Below are 23,823 nucleotides of genomic sequence, written 5' to 3'. Positions count from 1 at the left end.
GCACTCCCCGCGAGGGGAAGGGCCCCGCTCCTTGGAGAAGAGGCACAGGCGAGCCAATTCCTCCCGTACTCACCGCCCGCCCGGCACCCCCAAGCCCCGCCGCTCCCCGTGCCGCCGCCGCACCGCCCGCCGTTACCATAGGGATCCGGGGCGGCGCCGCCACGTGACTACACCTCCCGGCGGCCACCGCGCGAACCCCGCCGCCAGACTACACCTCCCGACGTGCCGCGTGTCGCCCCCTAGCGGCCTGGCGGGGAGGCAGGCTGGGCGCCGGTGCCCGTCCTGGGGCTGCGCCGGGACGGAGGCGCAAGGCCCCGGGGCGACCTGCGCGACTGCCCGTGGCCCGGTGGGCGAGCACGGCACGGGAGGCCACTTAAAAAGAGGGGGTTTCTTGAGGTCTACAGGCACTTTTCCAGGGAAGGCTTCCCACGAGGAGGGCCCCCGGGTAAAACTGGCTGGGCAGGGTGCCCTCAGGGCTGATAAAAGCGGTTTCACGGAAGGTCAGGGCTGGAGCCTGAGGAGGACGGAAAAAGCGTTTGTCCTGTCCCGCTGCAGGCAGCATCAGGCTGAGCCCAGGCAGCAGCCCTCAGCGCTGGGGTGGGGCGGCAGAGGTGGTGGGATCTGGGGGGCCGGGGGTGTTTCCTGTGCCACTCCTACAGGTGCTGTGCAGGGGTGTGAGGAGGCGGAGGAGCTTCTCGCAGTGCCGGGCAGAAGATGGCCGGGGGCTGCCACCAGCAGTGGACTGCGAGTCACCACTGGCCAGCGGGGCCAGCTTCTCGGTGGCTTTGAGGGACAGCAGGACCTGTGGAGCAGAGAGGGACAGGAGTCATCCGCCAGCTTGGCTCCTGGTCCCCACAGTACCACCAGGTCCCCGTGCAGTACCTGCTGTATCCCGGGGTGCTGGCTGAGGGCCCGCAGCGCGACAAGGGCTGCCTCCCGCACACTCTCCCGGGGGTCCCGGCAGGCCATCTCCAGCAGGACGTAGGGGGCCCTGCTCTCAACCAGCAGGTCCCCCAGCTCTGCCCAGCGCTGGCCCAGGTTGCCCAGGGCCAAGGCCGCATTGCAGCGTGTCCTGGCCTGCACATCACTCAACAGCCACATCAGCCTGGGTATGGCCCTGCCCAGGGCCCCTGCCGGGGAGGATTCGTGGTAGGCAGCGTTGCCCACCGCGAAGCTGGCTGCCTTGCGCACGCTCTCATCCCGATCTGCCAGGCACCCCACCAGGCTCTCCAGCAAGCCGGGCTGGCTCTGCAGCATCTGGGGAAATCCGTGGCCATGTCGGAGCAGGTTGCCCAGCAGGTTGCAAGTTTTGGCCCGTATTGGGTGTTGCTGGTGGCCAAGCAGGCGGGTCAGTGGCTGGTCGGCCACATCTGAGCCTCTCAGGATCCTCTGGAGAAAGGGCAGGTGCTCCGGACAGGCCCGGGCCACGTGAGTCAAGAGAGACAGGAGGTCAGTTGTGAGCATGAGGCTGTCTGAAAACAAGGCAGATGTCAAGAAGGCAATGACGTGCTCTGAGGCGGCAGCTTCCCTCACCATTTGGTCTATGACCTGCTCGTCAGACACAACGAGGTGGCACAAGAGGTTCATGGGGAGCTCCATGTACGAGAAGGGCAGATGGCGAGAGCAGACCTAAGGAGAAAGGAGAGACAGCAGTGCTGAGTGTGCTGTCCTCACCCATGGGCCAAGTCAAGCAGCAGCTGAAGGCTGCCAGCAGGTCAGTGCAGAGCTCAGCTGCCAGCCAAGCTGCTCTGAGGGCTGTGTGACACCCAAGTTGCATCTTGGCGTGGGCTGAAACCACCAGCATGGTGTAAAGTGGTGCCACGCATCAGGGGCTGCAATGTGGGGAGATGTCTCCACAGTATGGGGTGGGAAAGAGAAACGCAGGGCCAAGAGGGTACCTGCAGCAGCTGAGCAGGGATCTGGGTGTCTCTCACAGCCTCCATGACCAGTGCTAAGGTGTCTCCATCCACATCCAGGGCAAAAGGGAAACAGAGGAGCTGGCAGGCCTGGATCACCACAGCTGGGACAAGCTCAGGGTCCCCATTGTCTCCTGCTTGGCTGAATTTGTTAGAGAGAGAGTGCTTAATACAGAGGTGATCCGAAAAACATCAAGGCAAGAGGCAGAGAGCATTCCCCACACCAGGCACTAAGCAGAGGCTCTGCAGGTGAGCTGTGCCTGGCAAGTGCCAGGACAGGAACTTCTCAGTCCCCTGTGTGCTCATGCCCAAGTCCCATTCAGTGGCTGAGCTCTGCCCGCTTCAGCCCTCCCCACAACTCACATCTGTGCCAGGCATGCCAGGAAGCCAGGGGACAGCAGTCTCTTCAGTGTCATCATGAGGACACTGTGTGACTGGGTGAGCTGAGGAAGGCACTGGTGGGATTCGCGAGTGAAGACAAAGAGGGCCAGGCTGAGGAAGAGCAAGGTACCTGCAGGGGGAACACAGCAGAGGCACAGAACTAGGGAAGGCTGAAAAGTCTCTCTTCTGTCTGCCTGTACTGCCTCAAGGCTGCTGCAGGGTTGCTTCTGTGCTTCCCTACCCCAAACCAGACCAATTTCCACCCATGGTGGTCGCACCTGCCAGGGTGAGCATTCCCTGCAGCACAGACACTGTTTTTTGTTCCTCCACAACCAGTTCAGCTGAGCTGCTGCCGACTGGGCACAGCATGGGCTAGCCCAGCCCCTCTCCCCCCAGAGGACAACAGCAATCCTCAAGAAAAGCCCCCTGAGCCCTCTGGCCTCAGGGACCAGATGTGGATAGGGACAGACATGTGGGCAAGCCTGAGGGCAGGATGTGGAGCAGGGTCCAGGGAGGATGCCCTGCTGTCCTGCAGCTCCTACCTTGAGGAGAGAGGAGGTTCCAGTCTGGCTCTGCCGTAGGGTGATCTGCCCCTGGGGGATCTCCCTCCAGTGCTGCCCAGTTGCTGCCCACACGAAGCACCGCAGCAACACAATGCCACACCACGGTCCACAGCTCCGAGGTGGCAAAGCCCTGTTCCATGGCCACATCCTAGAGGTGGGGAGGCAGATGTCAGAGGGCTTCCTGGTCTCCCATGGCTCCTCAGTGTTCTGGTCCATGGCTCTGCCAGCCACATGGTCCTGGGAAGGTCAGGGCTGGACGGACATGGCCCAGCGCAAGGAGAGGGGGGCCAGGCAGCTGCTAGCTGTGTCAGTCCCTGGGCATCTCTGCCGCCTCGTACTCCAACATGCCCACCACTCTGCCAACAACCCTCGCGTTCCACAGACAACCCAGGGAGATTAGGTGACTTTTATGGGGTTGCACAGCTCAGTCAAAGCTGCCCTGTTCCCTGATTTGCCTCAGCCTCCATTACTGATCCATATTTAGGCCTTTTTGCCCGAACGTCTTTTGTCAGGGACCAGGCAAAGGGAGATCAGCAATTTGGTACCTGGGCAAGGAGCTTCATCAGGAGGAAAAAGAGCCCATCGTAGAGACCAGCACCCATTGGTGGGGGGAGCTGCAGCTGTAAGAGAGAGTAGGGGACAGGCTGAAGCTAGGTGCTGGGTCTGAGGGCAGCAGCACCACACCTGCACTCTCCTGAGCCCATCTTTGCACACCTCCACAGTGGGGTGATAGCATGGCTCCCCTGCTCCTCTATCCCCATGCCGTACCTCAGCAGGCGCTGTCAGCGCATTTGTCACTGCCGGTAGGATCTCTTCTCCCCTGAGCTCCAAGGCCACCCCATGCTGACTGAGCTGTGTCAGGAGGAATGCTGCAGCACCCTGTGGGACAGGAAGAGCTAAGAACTTTTGGGACTTTCTCATCTGCCCACCCAGTTCTGACTCTTCATCCCTTGGCCCAGGGCAGGGACAGCCAGGCTGTGCCTGCCCCCATCCCACCCTGGGCAAGCAACAGTAGGACCCAGATGGGACATGGGGCTCTGCAGCACTCTCAGTGATGGCTCTGGCAGGATGGGCAGGCTTACCACAAGGGAGATGACAGGAGACTGGGTGATGAGATCCACAGCCAGGGTAGCCACCTCCTCAAGCCTGAAACACAGGGACCAGGAGAGAGGCACTGTGCTCCCACAGCTTCACATCCCACAGAGCAGCAGCATCCAAATACACCCAGGTCTGGGAAGCAGCCATCTTGCAGGAGGAGCGAGCCTTGGTTCACAGTACCTCCTTGTCCACACTGTGTCCTCACCGCATCCCCAACACCCACCCACACTACCCAGCACTCTGCTGGTGTGTCCAGATTAGTGGGAGCAGGAGCCCAGCTCTGGGCAGGGTGTGGGACAGAGGGCTGTTCAGGGCAGGGCATGTTCCTCTCCCACCCATGAGTGAAAGCAGGTGCTTACCTGGGAGGGGAGGCCTGGAACTGCGGAGTGAGCAGGGCCAGCAGGTACAGAGAGGCCTCACAGGCTGCCCCCTGGGCCACCTTCGCCATGGGGACCTGCCAAGGGAGCAGGAGTCACAGGGGGACAGCAAGGCTGGAAGGGGAGGAGGGGACATTTCTGGGCCCTGGAGGAGAACTGCACTCTCCAGTCTAAACTCCCCCAAACTCTTCCCCCCACATGTCCCCCAGTGTGGTCTGAGCAATGCTGAGCGGAATGTGTCCTGCTTGCCCACACTCCTACCCCAGCACTGGGGCTGTGGTCAGTCCTACCTCACCCTTTGAAAGCTGCATGAGGGAACCCCACAGTAGCTGGCTCTTTCCCAGGCGCTGGCACAGGCTTGGGCTAGCATGGCAGCCAGCATAGAGGATCTGCAAGGCAGAGGGGAGAGATGCATACCAGCCCCTGGGGACAGGGACACAGTGACCAGGACCATCCCAGTCACATCCCATGGGCTCATTTATTCAACAACTGACTCCAGGGAGATGGGAGTCATTGGGGGCTGAGCCCATGGTTCCCCCTTCCCCGTGCTCCTAACCCCAGCCCTAACCTCTGGGGACAGCCAGATAATTGGATGGGGCCATTACCTTAAGCAAGTTCAAGGAGCAGCTTGGGTGCTCCAGTCTCCCCAGCAGCCTCCCAAGCTGCTGGCTCTCTTCCTCCATAAGCTTTTCAGCTACCTTCTGAGTGACCTGCAGAAATCAGCCTGTTTTGCACCCTGGGCACCAGAAGCACTGCACAGGTGCAGGAGCTTAAGGACCTTAAGGAGTTTAATGCTAGGAACAAATTAATAAAAGAAGGCATCTGCTTCCACGTGTTGCCTGCATTCACAAAGGGATGCCCATCTGCCATAACCCAGCATTGGCTTTGATGCACAGTCCCAGAGCTGAGATGAGCGAGGTGAGATTCCTCCTCTGCTTCTCTCCTTATTGACTCAGAGTTGAGTTAAAGGATCAAATGTAGATCTGTAGTTTTGTTTTCCCTCTTATTTACTGTCCATTAAATTTCAGATTTCCTACAGTTTGTATCACTGTCATGTAAGAATTTTTCCTGTTTTCTCACATTGCCTAGTTCTTTACTTAGCCCATCCCACAGCTCAGATCCTAAGTGTGAGTCTCTTAATTGACTCGGGAGTCTTTAGACTCCTGAAGCTCAGCTGTTGGCTGGGAAGGAGCAGCCTGCAAACACCAGCCCTGCAACCACCAAAGCCAGAGGACCTCAGCCTTCCCCTCTACTGATGAAAGAGAGACTCTTCTGCAAAGGAGTGCTGCTCCTGTGGGGACCACACCTCCTTGCCCTACAAAGAGAGCTGGCCTGACCTGCTGCTTGGCTTCCCGACAGCCGTTCCTCTCCAGGGGGATGCTGCAGGCAGCAGCCAATGCAGCTGTGAAGAAGTCTGCCACATGTGGGCTCTGGTCATGGGCTGACTTGGCATCCATCGCTGTACCTGCACAGGGACAGAGCTCGGGAGACATGAGCTAAGGGTAAGGGATGCTGAGGGGCAGCAGGATGGGGTTGGATGCCAAAAGAGGAAAAGTCAGAGTTGTGACATGAGGAGAGTGAGATCTGGGATTGAGGTAGTGAACAGGAGAGCACTGGGTAGCAGGGGTTTGGGCAGATAAGCTTCAGCCACCTCCTCTGGCCAACAGCACTGCAGTGGCAGTCAGTGCTCTGAGGGAGCCCAAGGGCAGGAGGGAGAGGGGAAACCCCAGGAGAAGGCGTCGAGCTGCCACCACTGCTACCTCGCAGAGCAGGCGGCTCCAAGATGGACCCCTGAAGGAGTTTGTTCAGCAGAGCCTGATGGTCCTCTCGCAGACTGGCATAGAAGGGAGCAGAGATGGAGAGGCACATCGTATCCAGGCTCTCACAGAGCAGGGTGAAGCACTGGGGGAGACACAAGAGGGGGCATCACTCAGATCGAGGGTGGGATGGGAGAAAAGGGCGATGGGGGAGGAGGCTGTGAGGGGACAGCAGAGGTGGGAGGAGGACTCATGTGCTGGAGCTTCCGGGACCTCCAAGTGTCCTCACCAGGCAGGTTACTGTGTGGGAGCACATGCAGCTGCATGCTGGCTGAGAGAGGGGTACACATGGAGGCACAGCCAGGGAAGGTTCCCCCTCAGAGACCGTGTTTCTGCATGTGATGCCACCCAAAACTCCCAGTGGGTGAGGTGGCCTGCCCTGACAAGAATGCATCAGACCCCGCAGCTGGGAGCAGGGTCCTCAGGCTGGGCTCCCCGCTGACATGCACACCCAGCCCCACAACTCCTGCCCCTGGGGGAGAGGGCAGAGAGAAGGGACACAGGGGCAGCCTTACCAGGAGGCTTTGCTGGCAGAGTCTCATGTTGCTGTCGGCTGGCTCAGCCAGCAGCTCTGGAAGCAGGGCTAGGAAGCAGCCAGCACTGTCCCGGAAGGCCTGCAAGCTGGGGGAGGCAGGAGGGCAGAGGAGAGCAGAGAAACATGGGCCCTGGCTGTGAGGACAGGATCTGGCCTGGCCTATATGGCCCTGGCTAATGAAGCAGGCAGCACGTACTCGCACTGTGAGCCACTGTCAGCAGGCAGCACAACTGGACTCTAGTCAGCTGTGCCTCCCCCTTAATTAGTCCCACCCATGGAAAGCGCGCCCCTGTAAGCACAGCGATATGGCACGAAGCACTTAGTCCATGATGCTTCCCCACGGAAACAGCTCCAGCCACACAGTATGAACATCACCCTCCCATCTACTGCCAGGTCCCCACAGTGGCCACAAGGGACCTCAGAGCACAGAGGATTGTCCCTACCTGTCCTTTTGCTCACTCTCCTCCAGGTTGCATTCACTGCTGAAATAAGCTGAAGTCACCATGAGAAGGTCTGTCAGCACTGTGATACACCAGGGCTGCTGCAGGATCCAGAAAGAAACAGCGAGCAGGGATTGTCTGCTGGCCATCCCAACACCACTGCGGTGGGATCCTTCCCTGCCAGAACCTCCCCCTTCTCAAGGGTGCCTGGAAGAGGCACCAATCCTGTAAGCCAGCTCCAGCAAGACACCAGGGCTTCCTCAGTACCAGCACTCCGCAGGGCTGGAAGGAGCCCACATTTCTCTGGGGTCCTACACCCACCTGCTTGGTACTACTACTCTCCAGGATCTGCTTGGCTAGACACAGCAGGCACAGAGGCACATTCAGCTCTTGGCAGAAGTGGTCCAGCAGCTCAGAGTCACACCGGGTAGCCAGAAGGTTGCCCACAACACGGAGCACAGGACGGAGACGGGAGGCTCCCTCCAGCATCCCTTCCAGCACCTGGACACGGAGAAGCCAGAAGAGCTCATAATCAGCAGTGGGGCAGCCCTTCAATCCATTCAGGCAGGGGACAGCAGGGGAGCAGATGGCAAGCTAAATGCATGAGAGCGCTCTGGCTCCTGGAGAAGCAGAGTTTCTTCTTGCTGGCTGGACTGAGGACTCTACCAATGCTCCCGACCCAATTCTGGGGAAGAAGGCAGCATCCATGTCCCCAGTCCCTAGTTGCCTGGGCCAGCCATCACTCACCTGCTGAGCAGCTTCTGCCAGGCGGGCCTGGACACGGTGCCAGAAGGCAGGGTCCCTCAGAAGGCTCAGTGGCGTGCTCAGCTGCATGGCCGAGGGCTCAGTGGCCTCGATCAGGTGCTGCCACTCCTCCTCGCTCTCCAGCTCCTAGTCACAGAGGAGAAAAGACTGGTGCCACAGACCCTACCTGCCCCAGGGTCTCTGTACCAGCCTCTGGGGACTGGACTCTGCTGTCCTCACCACAAGACACTGTCTTACCTCACTCTCCAGGTCTACGGTCTCAATGCTGCGCCTGCCCCGGGGCTCTGCCCTGCCAGCACCAGGCTGCGGAGGGGCACCTGCTCCAGGAAACTCCCGCTTGTAGTCTCGAGTGATGCTGTGTTCCCTGGCCAAGGAAGTGGTGCAGTCGGTGAACGACCCTGCCTTCCCCTCTTCCTCCTGTCCCAGCCTTAGCCCTCACTCACCATCGGTTGGGAGGAGGCTCCTCCAACTCCCATTCTGCCATGCTGCTCTTTCCTTGCAGGACACCAGGGTTCTTGTTGGATGCAGACGGTGGCTCCCTCTCCCCAAGGACTGCCTTCCCTGGAGCTGCTCTGGGTCTATGCCCTGAGCATCCTTTGCCAGAGTCCTTCGTAGATGCATCACCTGCCTTCAGTTGTCCCTGGGTGGTGGCAGAGAAGTTTGGTCAGAGCAGAGTTACTCAGCCAGCCAGATGAATCCCCTAGTCCCCATCACCCTGAGGACTCCACATCCTGCCTTGTATGTGGCTGACACCCCAGCCTGACCCATGTACCTTCTGTCTTTCCCACAGATCCCATTTCAGTCCCCCTCCTTTGCCCTGATTGTGGGAGACAGCCAGGGGAATCCCACATTTTCCTCCACCTTTTTCTGTGCCTCCTCAACCATCTTCTGCTGGGCCTTTCTCAGGATCCTGGACTGGCCACTCCTGGGGGCCACGGAATGGGCTTGCTGCTCCTTCAGGGCCTGTAGTTCTGGGGACAGCTTGGTGGTGAAGGGGTTTGAGATCCCATGCTCTTCTGTGTCATCAATCACTGGGGAGACGAGAGGAGAACTTCATCAGCAGCTCTCCCTTGGGACACAGGGAAAGTGATGGGCTCTGGGATCCCAAGGGAATCTTGGTGGACCCAGAGCAAGCCCAGGGGCAGGAGCTGGGGGTCAGTACTTGGAGAAAGCTGAGAGAGGAAGGCAAAGACCAGGGTGGTAAGGGCAGGTCCTCCTACCCTCTAGGCAGTAGGAGAAAACGGACCTGGCCAGTGCTGGAAGAAGAGCTGGTACTCACCAGTAACCCGTCCAGCAATGAAGGGGTGAGAGAGCAGCTCTGGCCATGACAGGCGCTGGCGGGGGTCCTTCATTAGTAGTCCCTCCAGGAAGCTCTACAGGGCAACACAGCGCTAGGGACAGTGATTTATGCTCGGCACCCACCAAGGACCACAGTGTACCCACCAGTGTCCTCCAGTAAGGGCACCTAGGGGGCCTGCATTCCCTGCTGGCTTTGTGAAAGGAGCGGCTCTAGTGCTTAGGGCAGACAGGAAGACACTTCCCTTCCCAGCCCAGTAAATCACTCCTCTGCTGTTGGCCCCAGTTCCCCAGTTTCTGGACCAGTGGTGATAAGGGTTCCCCTCCCAGGAGGCCCAGCTCTCATCCCTCTCTATGTTCTGAAATCCCTGTTAGGGGATATAAAACCTAAGAGTGACCTGCCAGGGCAGCAGGCAAGGCCAAAGCTGCTACTGCATTACCTGATCTCACTCCACAGACAAGGCCTTCACTCTTACCTTGAAGACTGGGCTTATGGCCATGGGCCATTTGACGGGGTCCTTGACAATGAGGCTGACAAGCTGGAAGAGGCTGCTAGTGTAGAAGGGAGGGGTGCCCACAAACAGCTCGTACAGGATGCAGCCCACAGACCACAAGTCTGCCGTGTGGTCGTACGGCCGCTCCTCCACCAGCTCAGGGGACATGTACAGCGGGGTGCCCTTGATGGAGGTCAGCACCATGGTGTGGATGCTCATGGCACGGGCAAACCTGCTCAGAGCAAAGAACAGATGGCCACTTCAGGATGAAACATCCAGTGCAGCTCCCAGGGAGCTCCCTACGAGTTTACCAACGCCTCTTCTCTCTGGAGTCCAAAATCCCCCATCCCTGCTCAACCTCTAAATATGCACAGAATCCACGTTCCCTTCCACACTCCTCCCTCCTCCTCTACAGCACCCAGGACACCCCTTGGCTGTCCCAAGGCCAACTGTCCCCCTTAAACTAGCCCCCAGCACTCACCCAAAGTCACAGAGCTTGACGACGCCATCTTTGCCCAGCAGGATGTTCTGGGGTTTCATGTCACGGTGCAGGATGCGGTGGGAGTGCAGGTAATAGAGAGCAGAGACCAGCTGGGCAGCTATGGTCTGGACCTGCCGGAGACACGAGAGCCTCACCCTGTGTCCCATGGTGCCATCAGCCAGCACAACCATGGGGTCCCTTACAGCCTGGCTCCCCCAGTACCCTCACCCCTGCCCTTGCCCTGTTTGGGGCAGGGACCAGTCCCAGCCATGGGCCAGCACTTCCTTGGAGTAGGCTGATGGCCAAGGCAGCAGCCTGGTGCTGTGGTCCTTGGAGAGGTAATAGGGAAACCAAGGTCCCTGCTGGACCCCACTGTCCCCCAGTGCAACTTGGCCCCCTCTCCATCCCCTTCAGAAGCTCTGCCAGGTAAAGCCCTGGAGGCACCCTCACCCTCCTGATGTCTCCTGGCCCATGGCAGAGACCTGCTGCCTGCAGGCAGACAAATCCTGTTCTCTCCATCCTGTAGCAAACACTGCATGGCCACCACCATGACAGTCACCTGGTCCTCAGGCAAACTCCCATCATCCTCCAGGATCTGGAAGAGCTCTCCCTCTGCGTAGTCAGTCACCACCACCACCTGGAGAAGAGCAGCATGGTGAGATCAGGCACTTACACAGCCGCATCCCCACCATGCCCTGGGGACCAGGACAGAGCAGGGTAGGAAATCTGAGGCAGATGCTGGGTGTCATCATGCACAGCCCATCAGCTTGGGCTGGGACCTGGGATGGAAGAGAGCCCCCATGGCTGCACTGCAGCAAGAGCCTGGCACTGAGCAGAGGTCTTGTGGCTGTCCTTATCTCAGAAGTTAGCAGAAACCAGGGAAGGGGGAAGGACAAGACAAGGCCAGAATGCTACTTCCAAGCCCAGTGGGCAGAATCATTCCCTTGAGCTTGTTTTGAATCGGCTGCCCAATTACTTTATTTCATGCCCTCATGTCGATAGCACAGTCTTCAGTCCTTTCTTACCATACTCTCTCCATGAGAGTTTAAATCAGTGAAAAGTCCATCTCTGAAGAGACTGATAAGGTGCCTGAGGAGTCATTCTCATCCTGTGATCTCAAACCACTCCTCTTGCATCACACACCCCCTGTCCAGCTCTTTCACCTCTTCATATGACCTAGTGAACCCCACACAGCCCAGACAGGTGCTGGCTCCCCACACATACTGGAGGGCTCTGAAAAACACTGACCAGGCCCTGGGAGGGTGTCACCAGCATCTCTTGAGAAAGAGGTCCTTATGACAGCAGGGGTCAGCCCTTGTTCGCCTGCCCCAGTCAAGCAAAAGCATCTGCCCAGAGCAGCCCCCTTCACCTCCTTGTCAGTCTCGAAGCTGTCGAGCATCTGGATGATGTTGGGGTGATGGAGGCCTCTCATGATCTCAATTTCCCGCTGCAGGTTCTTCAGCTCCTTCTCAGACCGCCCCACCTTGGGGATGAACTTCAAGGCCACCACCTTTCAAAGCAGGCAAAGCTGGGATCAGACCAGGCTCCTACCCACCCTGGCAGAGACCATGTTTAACCCAAATGGGACTCATCATTTTCCAGCTGAGCACACTGAATGAGACACTGGATCCCTTAGCGCTGAGGCTCCCCCCAGGCCCTTACACATCGATATAGGTACTCACAGTACTTTGCACACTAGCATTTAATGCAAAGAAATATAATCACCGAGCACAGACAAAACTAGGACTGCCAGAAACAGTCCAAACATGGGACAGGAGCTAGAGACGCTGGTGTACAGCAAGCCTAACATGAGCCAGTAGCGTGCCCTGGCAGTGAAAAGCAGTAGCAGCACCCTGGCCTTTATCAACAGGCAGGACTTTGAGGGAAGTTATTATTGCCCTTTACTTGACACTTGTTAGACCATATTGGCAATATTGTGGCTGGTTTTTGGCCCAGAAAGACATCGATAGGCTGGAGTGGGCATAGCAGAGGCCACCAGGATGGTGAGGGGGCTGAAGCACATAGTGTACACGTTGAGGGTGGGGGAAATGGGCTTGGTTAGCCTGAAGAAAAGATGCTCGGGGAAGCCAAATAGTAATCTTGTGATTCCCAAAAGAAGGTTTCAGAGAAGATGGAGCCAGGCTCTTTACAGACATGCAAGGTGGGAGGATGAGACAGGGATTACAAACTGAAACAGGGAAGCTTTCAACTTCATATAGGGAAAAAACATTCACCCCAAGTATAGTCAACCACTGGCTGTGGGATCTTTCTCCCTGCAGTTTTGCAGGATCAGAATTTAGTGCTGGCCGTGCTTTGAGCAGGGGATGAACTAGAGATCTCCTGAGGTCCCTTGAACCTGAATGACTCCATGACAGCACAAGTTGGACAGGAATCTCAGTGGAAAAATGAATGAGTGCCGAGTCCCAAAGCCCTGGCTGGGCCTGGGAACAAAACAGCCACCAGAAATCAATCCCCAGTGCCACACAACAGACACTGGCCCTCTTCCCTGCCACCTCTCGCCTCACCTGGGCGCTGTGTTTCCGACGTCCCTTGTACACACGCCCGAAGGAGCCTTCGCCGATCATTTCCAGGACATGGTACTTCTCCATTGAGGGCGTTTGGCTGAGCTGCCGAGGCAAAGCAGCCGGTGAGGAGAAGCCCTTCGCCCTCCGCCACCAGCTGCCATGGAGCACCAACCCCAACCCCAGCTGCGATGGAGACAGGCAGTGCCAGTGCTGGGGAGGCAGGGCTGCACCCTCTGCGCTCCCAGATCCCAACGGCCCGGGCTTCCCCTCCCGCGGACATCTCCCCTCCCCGCGGGGCTCCTCCCAGGGCCTGGTCCCCTCGGTGTCCCCTGGGGCCCCCCGCCGGGCTCTGGCCCTGCCCTCCGCCTCCACCTCCGCTCCCCCACGGCAGGACGAGACCCAACCCTGGGCGAGGCCCCCCGCAGCTCCCTGGGTGAGATTAACCTTGCTCCGCTACACCCCGGGCCCGCCGCCGCCAACGGCGTCGCCTGGCAACCCCCTCCCGGCGCGTGCGCCCTCGCTAAAGCTCCGCTTCCGGTTCCGGGGCGCGCAGGAAGATGGCGGCGGCCGGCGAGGAGGCGGAGGCTACGGATTGGTAACATACATACACTTCCCCCCCGCTCCCCGGTCCCGGTGCCCCGCACCCCGCAGCGCAGCGGGGCCGGCGGCGCCGCGGACTGACCCCCGCCCGGTGCCCGCAGGGCGCTGCTGCCGGAGGTGGAGGTGCTGGAGTCCATCTACCTGGAGGAGCTGCGGGTGGCGCCGGGCCGCGGCAGGTACGTACCTCGGCCCACATCCCTCGGGCCCGGCCCCGCGCCGCCGCCCCTCACCTCGGCCTGCCCCGCAGGTGGGAGCCCTGGGAGATCAGCATCACTCTGCACCCCGCCACGGCCCAGGACCAGGACTCCCAGTATGTCTGCTTCACCCTGGTGCTCTCTGTGCCCCCCCAGGTAGGCTGCCAGCTCCCTTTCCTCCCTACCCGGGGCCTCTCTGCCTTCCTTGTTGTGCTTTCGGTGTTTCTCTCTTTTTTTTTTTTTCTCCTTAGTATCCCAACAAAGCTCCGGAAATCTCGATCAGGAACCCCCGGGGGCTGTCAGATGAGCAAATTCAAAAGTGAGTGCTGGGAGGGTGGGGAGAGGGAGATCCTTTCCTCCAGAGACCTGTGAGGCAGAACTGGTGGAAGAGCCTTCTCTCAAATTCACATGGCTCCCTGTGTCTGGTTAACAGATGGATACAGGTCCCTAAATCACCTTGTCTTAAATCTCATGGGAGCCACTGCTGCTGAGTTTGATACCAAGGGGCCCACCCTATGGTTGTTCCCCTGTAGTCCCCCTGAATTGCAGTCTAAATCCCCAGGGCCTTTGAAGCTGTTGGTCCTGCTTTGACAGAGGTAGGACTGAACCAAGTTCTTGGGCAGCACGTTGTTGCCTTTGTGCTCCCGTCCTTGGTGCAGCGGAGTGCATGCAGAGAGACCCTGGTACCCGCCAGCAGCACAGGAGTAACGCAGCTCCCACCAGACCTGCTCAGGGGCTGCTGTCAGATAAACGAAGCCTGAGATTCACCAAAACCAAAGGTCGCTGGGTGAGCTCGAGCCGAGACAGTCAACAAACCTGCTTTTGCAAGTCCCTCTGGGGGCAAAGGCTTCCTGTGCACTGCACCTGTGGGAAGCCGGGAGAGCACGTGAATATGTGTGTGCACATGTGTCCATCCCATGCTGCAGGCAAAGTCTGAAGGCTAGTGCTTTATTTCTTTCTCTTGTCACTGTGGCGGGGCGACAGGTATGTGGGACAGTGAAAAGGTATGGCTAAACTTGTGTTAAGCATTTCTGCTGCTTTGGTGTAGGATTTCCCAGACCCTCAGAAGTGTTGCTGAAGCCAGGCTGGGGACAGAGGTGCTCTATGAACTGATTGAGGTGAGAGCTGGGGGAGATTGTGGGTGACAAGCCACAGACACTGGTCCCTGATTGCCTGAGAGGTGGGACAGCCCTGAGCCCATGGGCAGGCCAGTGAGTAAAATGTTTGCTTTCATGCTTCTGCAGAAAGGGAAGGAGATTCTCACTGACAACAACATTCCTCACGGCCAGTGTGTGATCTGCCTCTATGGATTCCAGGTAGGCATGTGTCTCCTGGTCCCACAAGCTGGCTGGGAACTGAGGGAAGAGAACAGGGAGCCTGGGGCTCAAAGCTTGGGATATCGGCCTGGGACTGGGGTGCATCTCAGCAGCCCCCTGCCCCCCTGATCTGTAGGTGATCCTATTAAGCATGAACCTTCCTAAGGTGATACATGCTACTCTCCCCATCAGTCTGAAGATAACCATCTACAGAAACAGGGCACAGGGGCAGCAAGTGATGCTGGAGCATCTCCAAAGGAGTGGCTAGGGTTTGGGGATAGTTGTTGGTGCATCTTGGCTTCCCTTGTGTTGGTCAAACCTTGCCTGGAGTTCAGCACACAGGTGGTCAGGAGGAACTGGAAGACATCCATGCAGGCGCTGTGGGGACAGGGGAGCTTGACTTGTCCAGGTTACAAGGAGAGGCAGCACCTGCCTAGGAAGGAGAACACATCAGGTGGGAAGATTGCTGCTTACGAACACATGCAGAGAAATCAGTCGCAAAACCTTTATATCTTGACATTAGGAGTGTTTCTCACACTTAGAACAGGGAGCGGTGTCCCAGTAAGATCTGAGGAAGTAGAAATGAAGCCCAGCAGAAGATGTTATGCGGCTCTGCCAGCAATAGCACTAGTTCCCCACTGCCAGCGTTGACATGGGAGTGAAAACCCACCTCAGCAGGTGGGTGCTGTGCTCAGAAACCCTTTAAAACTGCCCTTTTTCCTCTACAGGAAAGAGAAGCCTTCACAAAGACCCAGTGCTACCACTACTTCCACTCCCACTGCCTGGCCCGCTATGCCCAGCACATGGAGGAGGAGATCCTTATGCAGCAGGAGGAGAGAGAGCAGCACCTGGCACCATCCCCCAAACAGGTACCAGGCCCTGGGCTCCCTCCCCTGGCCCCCTGTGCAGGCCCTCACGATGTCTGTGTCACCCCATTGGGGACATGGAGTGAGGGCTAGCCTGACCCAGGAGCATGGTCAGCGTCATGCCCACACTGAGAATCAGAGCGAGGATTAGATCAGGTGATCTCCACAGGCCCTTTCCAACCAAAATTACCCCATGAGTTTTTAGTACTTCAGCAGTTGGTTTATTGGATCTCTGGGTCAGCATCTGCTGTATGAGGGGCAGGGGAGTTGCATCTTTGGACTTCGGGAACCACAGGAGTTAGAAAAGGGAGCTCCTTCTCTAGTCCTTGAACTGCAGGGATAAACATGATCACCTGCATTGGGGGTGATAAAAGCTGCCTGAGCATGTGTTGGAAAGGTTGTCAGCCACAGACCAAACGGTGCAGCTGAGCATGAAAGAAGTCAAAGGCTCCTTCCTGTAAAACCCTTTCCAAGAGTTCCTGCCTAGATGACACATTCCACTTTGGAGTGGAGAAAAATAGATCCTAGGCTAAGGAGGACTGAAACCATACATGGTGACAGAGGTGGTTTGTACAGCATTCAGCTGCTGGAGCAGAAATCTCAGCGTGCCTTGTGGTGGACACACCTGTAGCAGTCGTTGAGATACTGGGCTGTGTTCATGCTGCTGAAACCCCCCTGGGCTTCCCTGTCCTGGCAGAAGAGTGAAGAAGGCTGCCCTGTTGCGCTTCCAGGCTGGGGTTATCCAGCAGCATGTGAGCTGGGTGGCAGCCGAGGTTTGGTATCACCTCTTGCCTTCCACAGGACGTCGGTGTGCAGTGCCCTGTCTGCCGGGAGACCCTGGTCTATGATCTCTGTGCTCTGAAGGCAGCACCGCCCCCGCAGCACCCACTGGTAAGAGATGGGGGCTTTGCCCAGCTGTGCCCCACTCGCTGGGTAGCTTCAACTGGGACACTATAACAGATGAACGAATGCATGCTCTCCGGACCTCCTAGATGGCCCACCCAAGGGGCAGTTCACAAAACCTAGCAGGGTGTCTCCTGACTCTTTGATGTGTCCACAAAGAGCAGGTTTAGTTGTATAGCCCTGAGTCGTGAGCAGATGTGCTGGGGGAGAGATGATTCTGCCATGGGGCATGTCCCTGTATGTAATCAAGGTTAGAAGAGTGACCTGGTTGTAGCTGCTCTGCATCTTGCCCCACAGCAGGATGTCCCAAGGCAGTCGCTGCAGGAACAGTGGGTGTGTGTTGGCACGCTCTACCTCTGTCTAGGGATTTCATGTGCATCTGTAGGCCTGGTCAAATGTGGCGAAGGGAAGCAGGTTGCCTGGGTGCTGTACAATCAAAGGAGGGTTTGGGGAGTAGCTCTTAGCACTGCCAGCTGCCTGTCCATGCCAGGTGTTGAGAGAGCCCTTGCTTTCTCAGGAGCCGTACAGGCCGGATGCCAAGATGCTGCAGCACCAGGAAGAACTGCGCTTAATTTTCAAGAGACAGCAAGAGAAAGGGGGCATCATTGACCCTGAAGCAGAGAAGAACCGTTACTTCATCAGCCTCCAGGTGGTATGGCACTGGGGGCAGAGAGCTGGCGAGGGGGGCCCTGGACTGCAGGGCCGAGCGCTGTCATCTGCTGCGGGACTTCCCTGTGCTTTTCTTCACTGGTGGCTTCTTTCTTTCAGCCTCCAGCTGCTGTCGATCCAGGCCAAGCAGCCGCTGCCTCCGAGCTGCCAGTGAGTGCAAGCGCTGTGGATGTGCCCCAGCCGCCCAGCCAAGCCTCGGCTCCAGAGCCAGCTGGGGTGCCCGAGGCCAGGGCCAAACCCGGGCGGCCCGAGAGGCCTGCTGTGCCCAGGGAGCAACAGAGCAAAAGGGAGAGGCATAGAGGAGAGAGGCCAGGCCCCAGGGGCCAGGGCAGGCAGTTGTGCAGTGGCTTGCAGGAACCAGCAGAGGAAGCCTGTCATCCATTTCATGGCTCCAGGGGGCCCAGGGGCTTCAGCCGGAGACCGGAGTGGCGGCCTGGTGGGAGGCACAGCCAGGAGTTTCCAAAGCCTCACAGCAGAAGCAGGGCTGCTGCCTTGGCTGAAAGAAAGGAGTTGTGCCCTGAAGACCCTTCAGCAGTAACAGAGGCAGCGGACTTGAAGGAGGAGCACTGTGATATGGAGAGATGGACCCCAGAGGAGGGGGCTGAGGCCCAGGGCAGGGAGAAGGAGAACCTGGCATTCAACCGCAGCGACCACAGAACAGCTCCCAGCTGGCAGAGCCACCACAGGCCCTGGGATTGTGGGAGGTGGGAAAGGTCCAGAGTCCAGGAGTGTGGTTCTTACCCTAGAGCGCCAAGAGGGAGAGGGGGATTCAGGCCCAGTGGACAACGAGAAGCCCATCTTGAGAAGGAGAGTGGTTCCTAGCAGCAGTGGTGAGGGGCTGGGCTGGGGGACGGAAGGGCTGTTTCTGGGGAGGAAAATGGAGGCTCTGGTGGAGCAGTAGCAAGCAGACACCATACCCCTTGGGAGGGAGAAGGCAGTTGACATGTGGCACAGCTTGGTACAGGCAGTGTCTCCAGGGCATGTGCAGAGTGAAGCATCCTGGCCTGAGCAACTGGCTGTCACTGGCATTGGAGAAGCTGACTCCTGACAGATCATGTCAGCCTTGGTCTCAGAGGACCCAGGGGACAGTACACAGCAAACGTACTGAGCCCAGCGTGGTGCTGCGGCAGAGCCAGAGTTGTGGCAGGACCTTCTCTGGAAGCCAGCATCCCAACAGAGCCATTGTGGTGCTAAGTGATGAGGCTGCGCCAGGGCAGCAGCCTGGAGCTCAGCTTGCTGTGTCCCCCATTCCTTCTCAAAGCGCCTTCTCGACTGCTGTTGCTCTCCCTTGGAGATAACATCGCTTCTCCTGCAGCCCTGACACTCTGTTCAGCTGATGGGCTTGTTCAGGCAAGTCCTTTGTACAATGAGACATTTCCCAGTCTCAGACAGGAGAGCTAAATTAAGCCTAAGTCAACACATTGGCAGGTCAGGGCTGTCTGGTGGCTGAGGCTTTGGGTTGGCTCCTGCTCCCTCAGGAAGCCTGAATTTAGCTGGAGCTCCTGCCCTGCCCTTCAGCTGCTTTTGTGCAGGCAGAAGCTGATGGGGAGACCTGGGAAGAGCACTCTGCTTTGCAACCTGTCAGGATTCGCCTCTAAGGCCAGGATGTCTCTTGGAGCTTGTGACAGCCCAGAGTGAAGACATGCCCCAATACTTTGGATACTCTTACCCTCCTTTCATCTTCAAGCTGATCTTGCTTCAAAGAAATGAGGATTTGCTGTTTAAACTAACTTGGTGCAGTTCCTTCTGCTGCAGCTTCACAGATTTAAAGTGTCCCATTCCAGAGCCATAATGGGTGATCCCAAGCCTCTGAAGTGGGACACTGCTATTAAATTATTTTGTTTGGTCTACTCCAGAGCCTGCTCCCTTTTTCTTTGCCCTCTCGCTCCTGTTCTTTGTTGTTTGGAGCAAAGGTGTTTGATCCCTGCTATTGCTCCCTCCTCTCCCTGCTCCCTACACCCAGGGCCAGGGCAGAGACCTTCCCCTGACCCTCCTGGGTGGCAGGAGGGCTCCCCAGTCCCTGCTTTGCCTGGCTCAGTGTAAGCTGTCTGCCTCAACCAGACAGTACTGATTCCTTCACACATGTTTGTGCCTTGTGCCCCCACATCTCTTGGCCACACGTGGGTTGTTATTGTCTTCCTCCTGCTGAGTACAAAAATGACTGTGCCACGATAGACTTGCCAGAGCTTCAGATGAGATCTCTAGAGGGCTGTGTGCCAGCTGGGAGGGCATTTGCACTGCATCTGCCTGACTGATCTTTTGGCACATGAAGGGTGCACAAAGGCTCACTCTGGAATGGGTCCTCCTCACCTGCTGCCCTACTCTAGCCACACCCTGCCTTGTCCTGAAGGGGTTTGTTTAACCTGCTGCCCAAGAACCTTCTGTGCTTGAAGTTCCACCATTGGCCTATTTTCAACCCTAATGCTCCAATAGCATTATCCCCCCCTGCCCCCTTGGTCTGAGTCTACCTGTCCTGGGCTTGGGGATCTGAGAGCCAGATTTTGTGCCCTGCTGGGGACGAGGGCTGAACGCTCGCTTCCTGAAGGCAACCCTAATTTTTCTTCAGTGCTCGCTCTGTCCTTGTTTCAGCTGGTTTCTGGGTGAACAGGCTGCCTGCACTTGAGTGAAAAAGGTGTAAACTTTATCTGACATTGCTGCTTGTTCTGCTGCCTCCTGCCTTCACTTGTGAAATTGCTGTGCTCCAAGAAAGGTGTTTGATCATGTCCTGAAAAACATGAAGACCTCTGCCCCTTGCAGCAGCTGAAGCTCCTTGGATTCCTCCAGTGAGCCAGGCTTACTCCCAGCGGGAAGGCTGCTGTACCCGGTGTTTGGAGCATGGGAATTCAGCCATGGAAATCAGAGTGAGGAAGGACTTGGGTAACTTCAGTCAAATGCCTAGACGTGTTAGAGACGTAGGAGGGTTTTTTTCCTGGGAGTAGGGATTTAGGAAGGGCCCTCACCTTTCCGATTCACTGTTGTCAGCCTGGAGCAGAGGACATTTTGTAATGGAATGAAATGCATGTGGAAATGAATTTGGGCTAAACAAAACAAACCTGGGTTGGAGGGGAGGAATGGAGCCTGCACCCTGCCCTGGGGCTCCTTGCTTGGTGTCTGCCTGTGTCACCCACCTACCTCACAGGGCTGTTGTGAGGCTTAACTGGCAAAAGTACTCGGGCTGGGTAGAAGAGCACCAGCAGTGTCTGTAGCATTAACACTATTAAAAGCAAGCAGAATGAGAGATGGTGCCTGTGCTCTCCTGTGGTGGCATTGGGCCCGTCTGGCTCTCCTTCACCACTCCCCCACCCTCCCAAACTGCTGTGAGGCATTTGCCAGTCACTCACTGGCCAGTTTTGACCCTCAGTTTTGAGGGAGGAGGCTGGATCCAAGCAGTTGGCCTCTGTGGGCCAAGCACAGGGTTTGAGATGCCAACAGCAACACCATGCTCCAGGAGCCACCCTGAGTCACTGAGAGATGCCCCCACCTCCCTGTGGCCATGAGATCAACCCTTCCATTTGTGCAAAGCTGGGGTTGCATCAAAGCAGCGCCCTTTGTGCTGAAATCCAGCCAGGTGGCATCAGCTGGGCCCCTTTGTAGTCCCACGCGCTCTCAGCTTCGCCCTTGGCCCTGCAGGGCAGAGCCAAGAGGAGGGCTGAGCAGCGACCTAGCGGGTTGGGACTGGCCTGGAACCAGCTCCCCCAGCCCTGCCAAGGTGACGCAGCCCCTGAAGTGAGGACATGAACATGGGGCTGGCTCTGGGGAAGCTGATTTTGGGACTCTGAAACAGGGACAGGGGAGGGAAGAGGCTCTGGCTGGCTTGTTCTGCAGGTCAGCATGAACCCCCTGGCCCCTGACTCTGGGCTGTTGGGAAGGAGGCACAGGACCTACCCACTTCTCAATTGCATTTCAGGCACCTGTGGCTCTACCAGCCCATCCAGGACTTTTGTTCCTGGCAGGAAGGAAGCCTGGTGACAGGCAAGAGGCTGTGAGACTGCCAGCAGCAGGCCAAATCCCTCCTTCAGACATGCAGGGCCTCTCCTGCTAAAAGAAGAGTAGTCACCTCCAACAGGGATTTTTGCACCTTGCACTGGACTGGCCTGGCTGCAAAAATTCATGCTGGAGTTAAAGTCAAGCTCTTGGGAAGATATTCTGTAACCAGACAAAGCCTCTCATCTGCCCCCACACGCAGGCCTGCAGGAGGAGCACTCATGCCCACCCAAGAACGATACCCAAGCAGATCCGTACTCGGCATCACAACCCAGCAGGGCAGGAGCTGTGGCACCAGCCTGCAGCCCAAGGGACAACAAGCTGTCTCTTAGGAGCTGCCTTTTTCTGAAATGCTCTGGATTTGCAGTACTGGCTGTGCCAGGCCCTGGTCAAGAGGGCACTGGACCAGCAGCTGGATAGTGGAGCAATTAACAGGCAAAGGGACCAGAAAGCCAAGAGCCATGTTGTGCACTTCACAGAGGATAGTCACAAACCAGTGAAGACTTCTGTCCTTTCAAAGGCCAGCAGCTCTATAGTAGTGCAGCACCCCAATGTCCTGCCCCACTGAAAAGCCCTTTTGGGGCACACCCAGGCTGCCCTGCAAGGAAGAGGATTCACATCCAGGAGGCCTTGGCAGCTTAATGCACTAGCCCCACTCACCAGTGTGTGCCTTGTGCTGGGATAGCCGTAACATCAAAGTCTGGGGAGCAGCAAGAGCTGATTCCCTCTCCCTGCTTGCAGGGCTAGCAGCTGACTCTCCGTGTGTTTTAATAAATGCCAAGGCCTTAAGAGGAGTAGAGGTGAACACAGGCCTGGCCTGTGTGGCTGGGCAGCTTCATGGCATCCCCAGAACGGTCACATCCTTGTCCCAGTCATCTCAGCATGGCAGGGGAAAGCTGGCCCCTGGTCACAGCAGGATGGACTGTATGTTTGAAATGGCTCCTTCAGGGTCCATCTTGTAGAGCATGAAGTGGCCCTGCACCTGGGCAGCGCTGATCTGCTTGGAGACTGCCAGCGCCTGTTCCGCAAAATGCTCGGCTGCAGCCAGGGACTGCTCGGGGTAGAAGCGCTGGAACATGCAGGCAAGCTGCCAGTGAGAGCAGTGGCCCACGTACTGCTTGAGATCCACGCGGCCAGGACGCACCAGGGCTGGGTCCAGCCTGCCGAGAGACACAGGGGTGCCTGGAAAACCTGATCAAAGTGTCTCTGCAGGAAGGTCCTGCAGGAAGCCCCCCTCTCTGCTAGCACAGCCACTGCTCTGCACTGTGAGATGGTAAAGCTGGGGAATTGCTTTGTCCCTGGGAGGGGCTGAGGGGGGAAATCAACCCAAAAGAGGCCAAGTGAGCTGGGGAAGGGCTGGCACTGGAGGGCGACAAGCATGTCGTGGGAAACAGCTCTGCCCATCTCTGTCCCATGAGCAACCTCTGAACAACACTCTAGGCCAGCTCAGTCTGGAGTGAGAAAGCCTGACACAGAGCAGCGTCTGGCCAGGTGCCAGCAGCCCAGGCTGCATCCTGCCAACCCAATGGGCTGCGCGTAGGGCCAGTGCTTCACTCACAGCATGGCCACAACCCCAAAACCTGCAGATCCCCACAGGCAGGAAGCTGGTACCACTCCTGAACAGCAAGGAAGCATCTGATGCTCCAGCAAAAGGGATCCTGATTAACAATCAAGAGATTTGCATCCCACAGGAGGATTTGGGAAACCTGAACCCCCAGTCTTCATGCTGGAGGATGCAAATAGCCCTCCATAAAGCCCATCAGAAGGGAGCAACATTTTCCTGTGCTACCCTCCCTGTTCCCTCCCAGAGGGCAACTCTGACCTGTCCACGTAGTTGGTAGTCATGAAGACAATCCTGGCCTCTGTGGAGGCCACACCATCCAGGGCGTTGAGGAGGCCGCTGAAGGTCAGGCGCCCCATGCCTTGGTACACGGCCGGGTCTGGGGACAGAGGTGTCTGAGATCATAGCCATTGGCCAGTAAACACACACAGTCTCACGGGCCACCTCCCTGTCACCTGAGGCTTAAGCTCAAGCTCCCCCCTCTTTCCTTGCCCCAAAGCTGACCCTCTGCCTCTCCCTAGCTGGCAGCACATTCACCTCCCCTGCCCACTGGCACCCCTGGAAGCCCAAAAAGAGAATGAGGGGGAAAGCCACCTCCTCCCTCAGGCTGAAGATAGCTGGGCAGGAGAAGTGTCTTTACCTGTCAATACAGGACCCAAATTTTGTTTTCTATAGCCTACCCAAAACTGGGTGAGGTCCAGCTTGGGCCCTGAGGTCCCAGATCGCTGCCCACTCCTGGCCTCTGCTGATGTGGGCAGAACAGCCCAGTGTCCAAACCTTTCCCCAGCACAGCCAGCAAACCTCCCTCCCGCCACTGGCCTGGGAATGGGGCCACTGCTCACTCTCAGCGGCGAGGTCCCGGCTGATGAAAGCAGCATCTACATCCTCCAGCAGGATGATGCTCTGCTGAGGTGCCACGCTCAGGAGGTGATTGAGCCGGTCATCGGAGAGGCTGCGGTCACTGAGGCTCAGCAGGCAGATACTGTATTGCAGCTCCCCGGCCAGGGCTGTGCTGGGAAGGACACAAACCACCGGGGTGAAT

The 23,823-nt window shown here is 57.6% G+C and overlaps 3 protein-coding genes across 3 annotated transcripts in view; 1 reads left to right on the top strand and 2 right to left on the bottom strand.

Moving 5' to 3' along the window:
- Positions 1-586: 586 nt before the first annotated feature.
- STK36 (serine/threonine kinase 36) lies at positions 587-12,772 on the bottom strand (the record flags this gene model as incomplete). Its single annotated transcript, XM_082001810.1, has 26 exons — positions 587-802; positions 883-1,629; positions 1,899-2,058; positions 2,280-2,427; positions 2,840-3,008; positions 3,406-3,480; positions 3,629-3,739; positions 3,943-4,006; positions 4,318-4,412; positions 4,626-4,724; positions 4,941-5,045; positions 5,673-5,800; positions 6,096-6,237; positions 6,668-6,773; positions 7,131-7,228; positions 7,449-7,628; positions 7,875-8,018; positions 8,130-8,256; positions 8,336-8,532; positions 8,754-8,923; positions 9,172-9,265; positions 9,665-9,914; positions 10,164-10,294; positions 10,723-10,800; positions 11,533-11,673; positions 12,689-12,772. 26 exons carry the CDS (start codon positions 12,770-12,772, stop codon positions 587-589), a joined length of 4,059 nt encoding a protein of 1,352 aa, XP_081857936.1.
- Positions 12,773-13,245: 473 nt separating this feature from the next.
- RNF25 (ring finger protein 25) lies at positions 13,246-18,058 on the top strand (the record flags this gene model as incomplete). Its single annotated transcript, XM_082001378.1, has 10 exons — positions 13,246-13,283; positions 13,390-13,464; positions 13,536-13,638; positions 13,734-13,801; positions 14,531-14,600; positions 14,727-14,798; positions 15,527-15,667; positions 16,466-16,555; positions 17,085-17,219; positions 17,336-18,058. 10 exons carry the CDS (start codon positions 13,246-13,248, stop codon positions 18,056-18,058), a joined length of 1,515 nt encoding a protein of 504 aa, XP_081857504.1.
- Positions 18,059-22,127: 4,069 nt separating this feature from the next.
- The window catches only part of BCS1L (BCS1 homolog, ubiquinol-cytochrome c reductase complex chaperone), a gene marked incomplete at both ends in the record, with an annotated part of 3,753 nt that continues 2,057 nt past the window's right edge, over positions 22,128-23,823 (bottom strand). Inside the window, 3 exons of the mRNA XM_082001287.1 lie at positions 22,128-22,380; positions 23,043-23,160; positions 23,624-23,793. Coding sequence (XP_081857413.1) covers positions 22,128-22,380; positions 23,043-23,160; positions 23,624-23,793 — 541 coding nt within the window. The remainder of the gene's footprint in view (positions 22,381-23,042; positions 23,161-23,623; positions 23,794-23,823) is intronic.

This window comes from Phaethon aethereus (assembly GCF_964289735.1).
Source record: "Phaethon aethereus genome assembly, chromosome: 6".
Taxonomy (NCBI): domain Eukaryota; kingdom Metazoa; phylum Chordata; class Aves; order Phaethontiformes; family Phaethontidae; genus Phaethon; species Phaethon aethereus.
The sequence above is the reverse complement of the archived record's forward strand: the minus strand, read 5'-3'. Positions and strand labels throughout refer to the sequence as shown.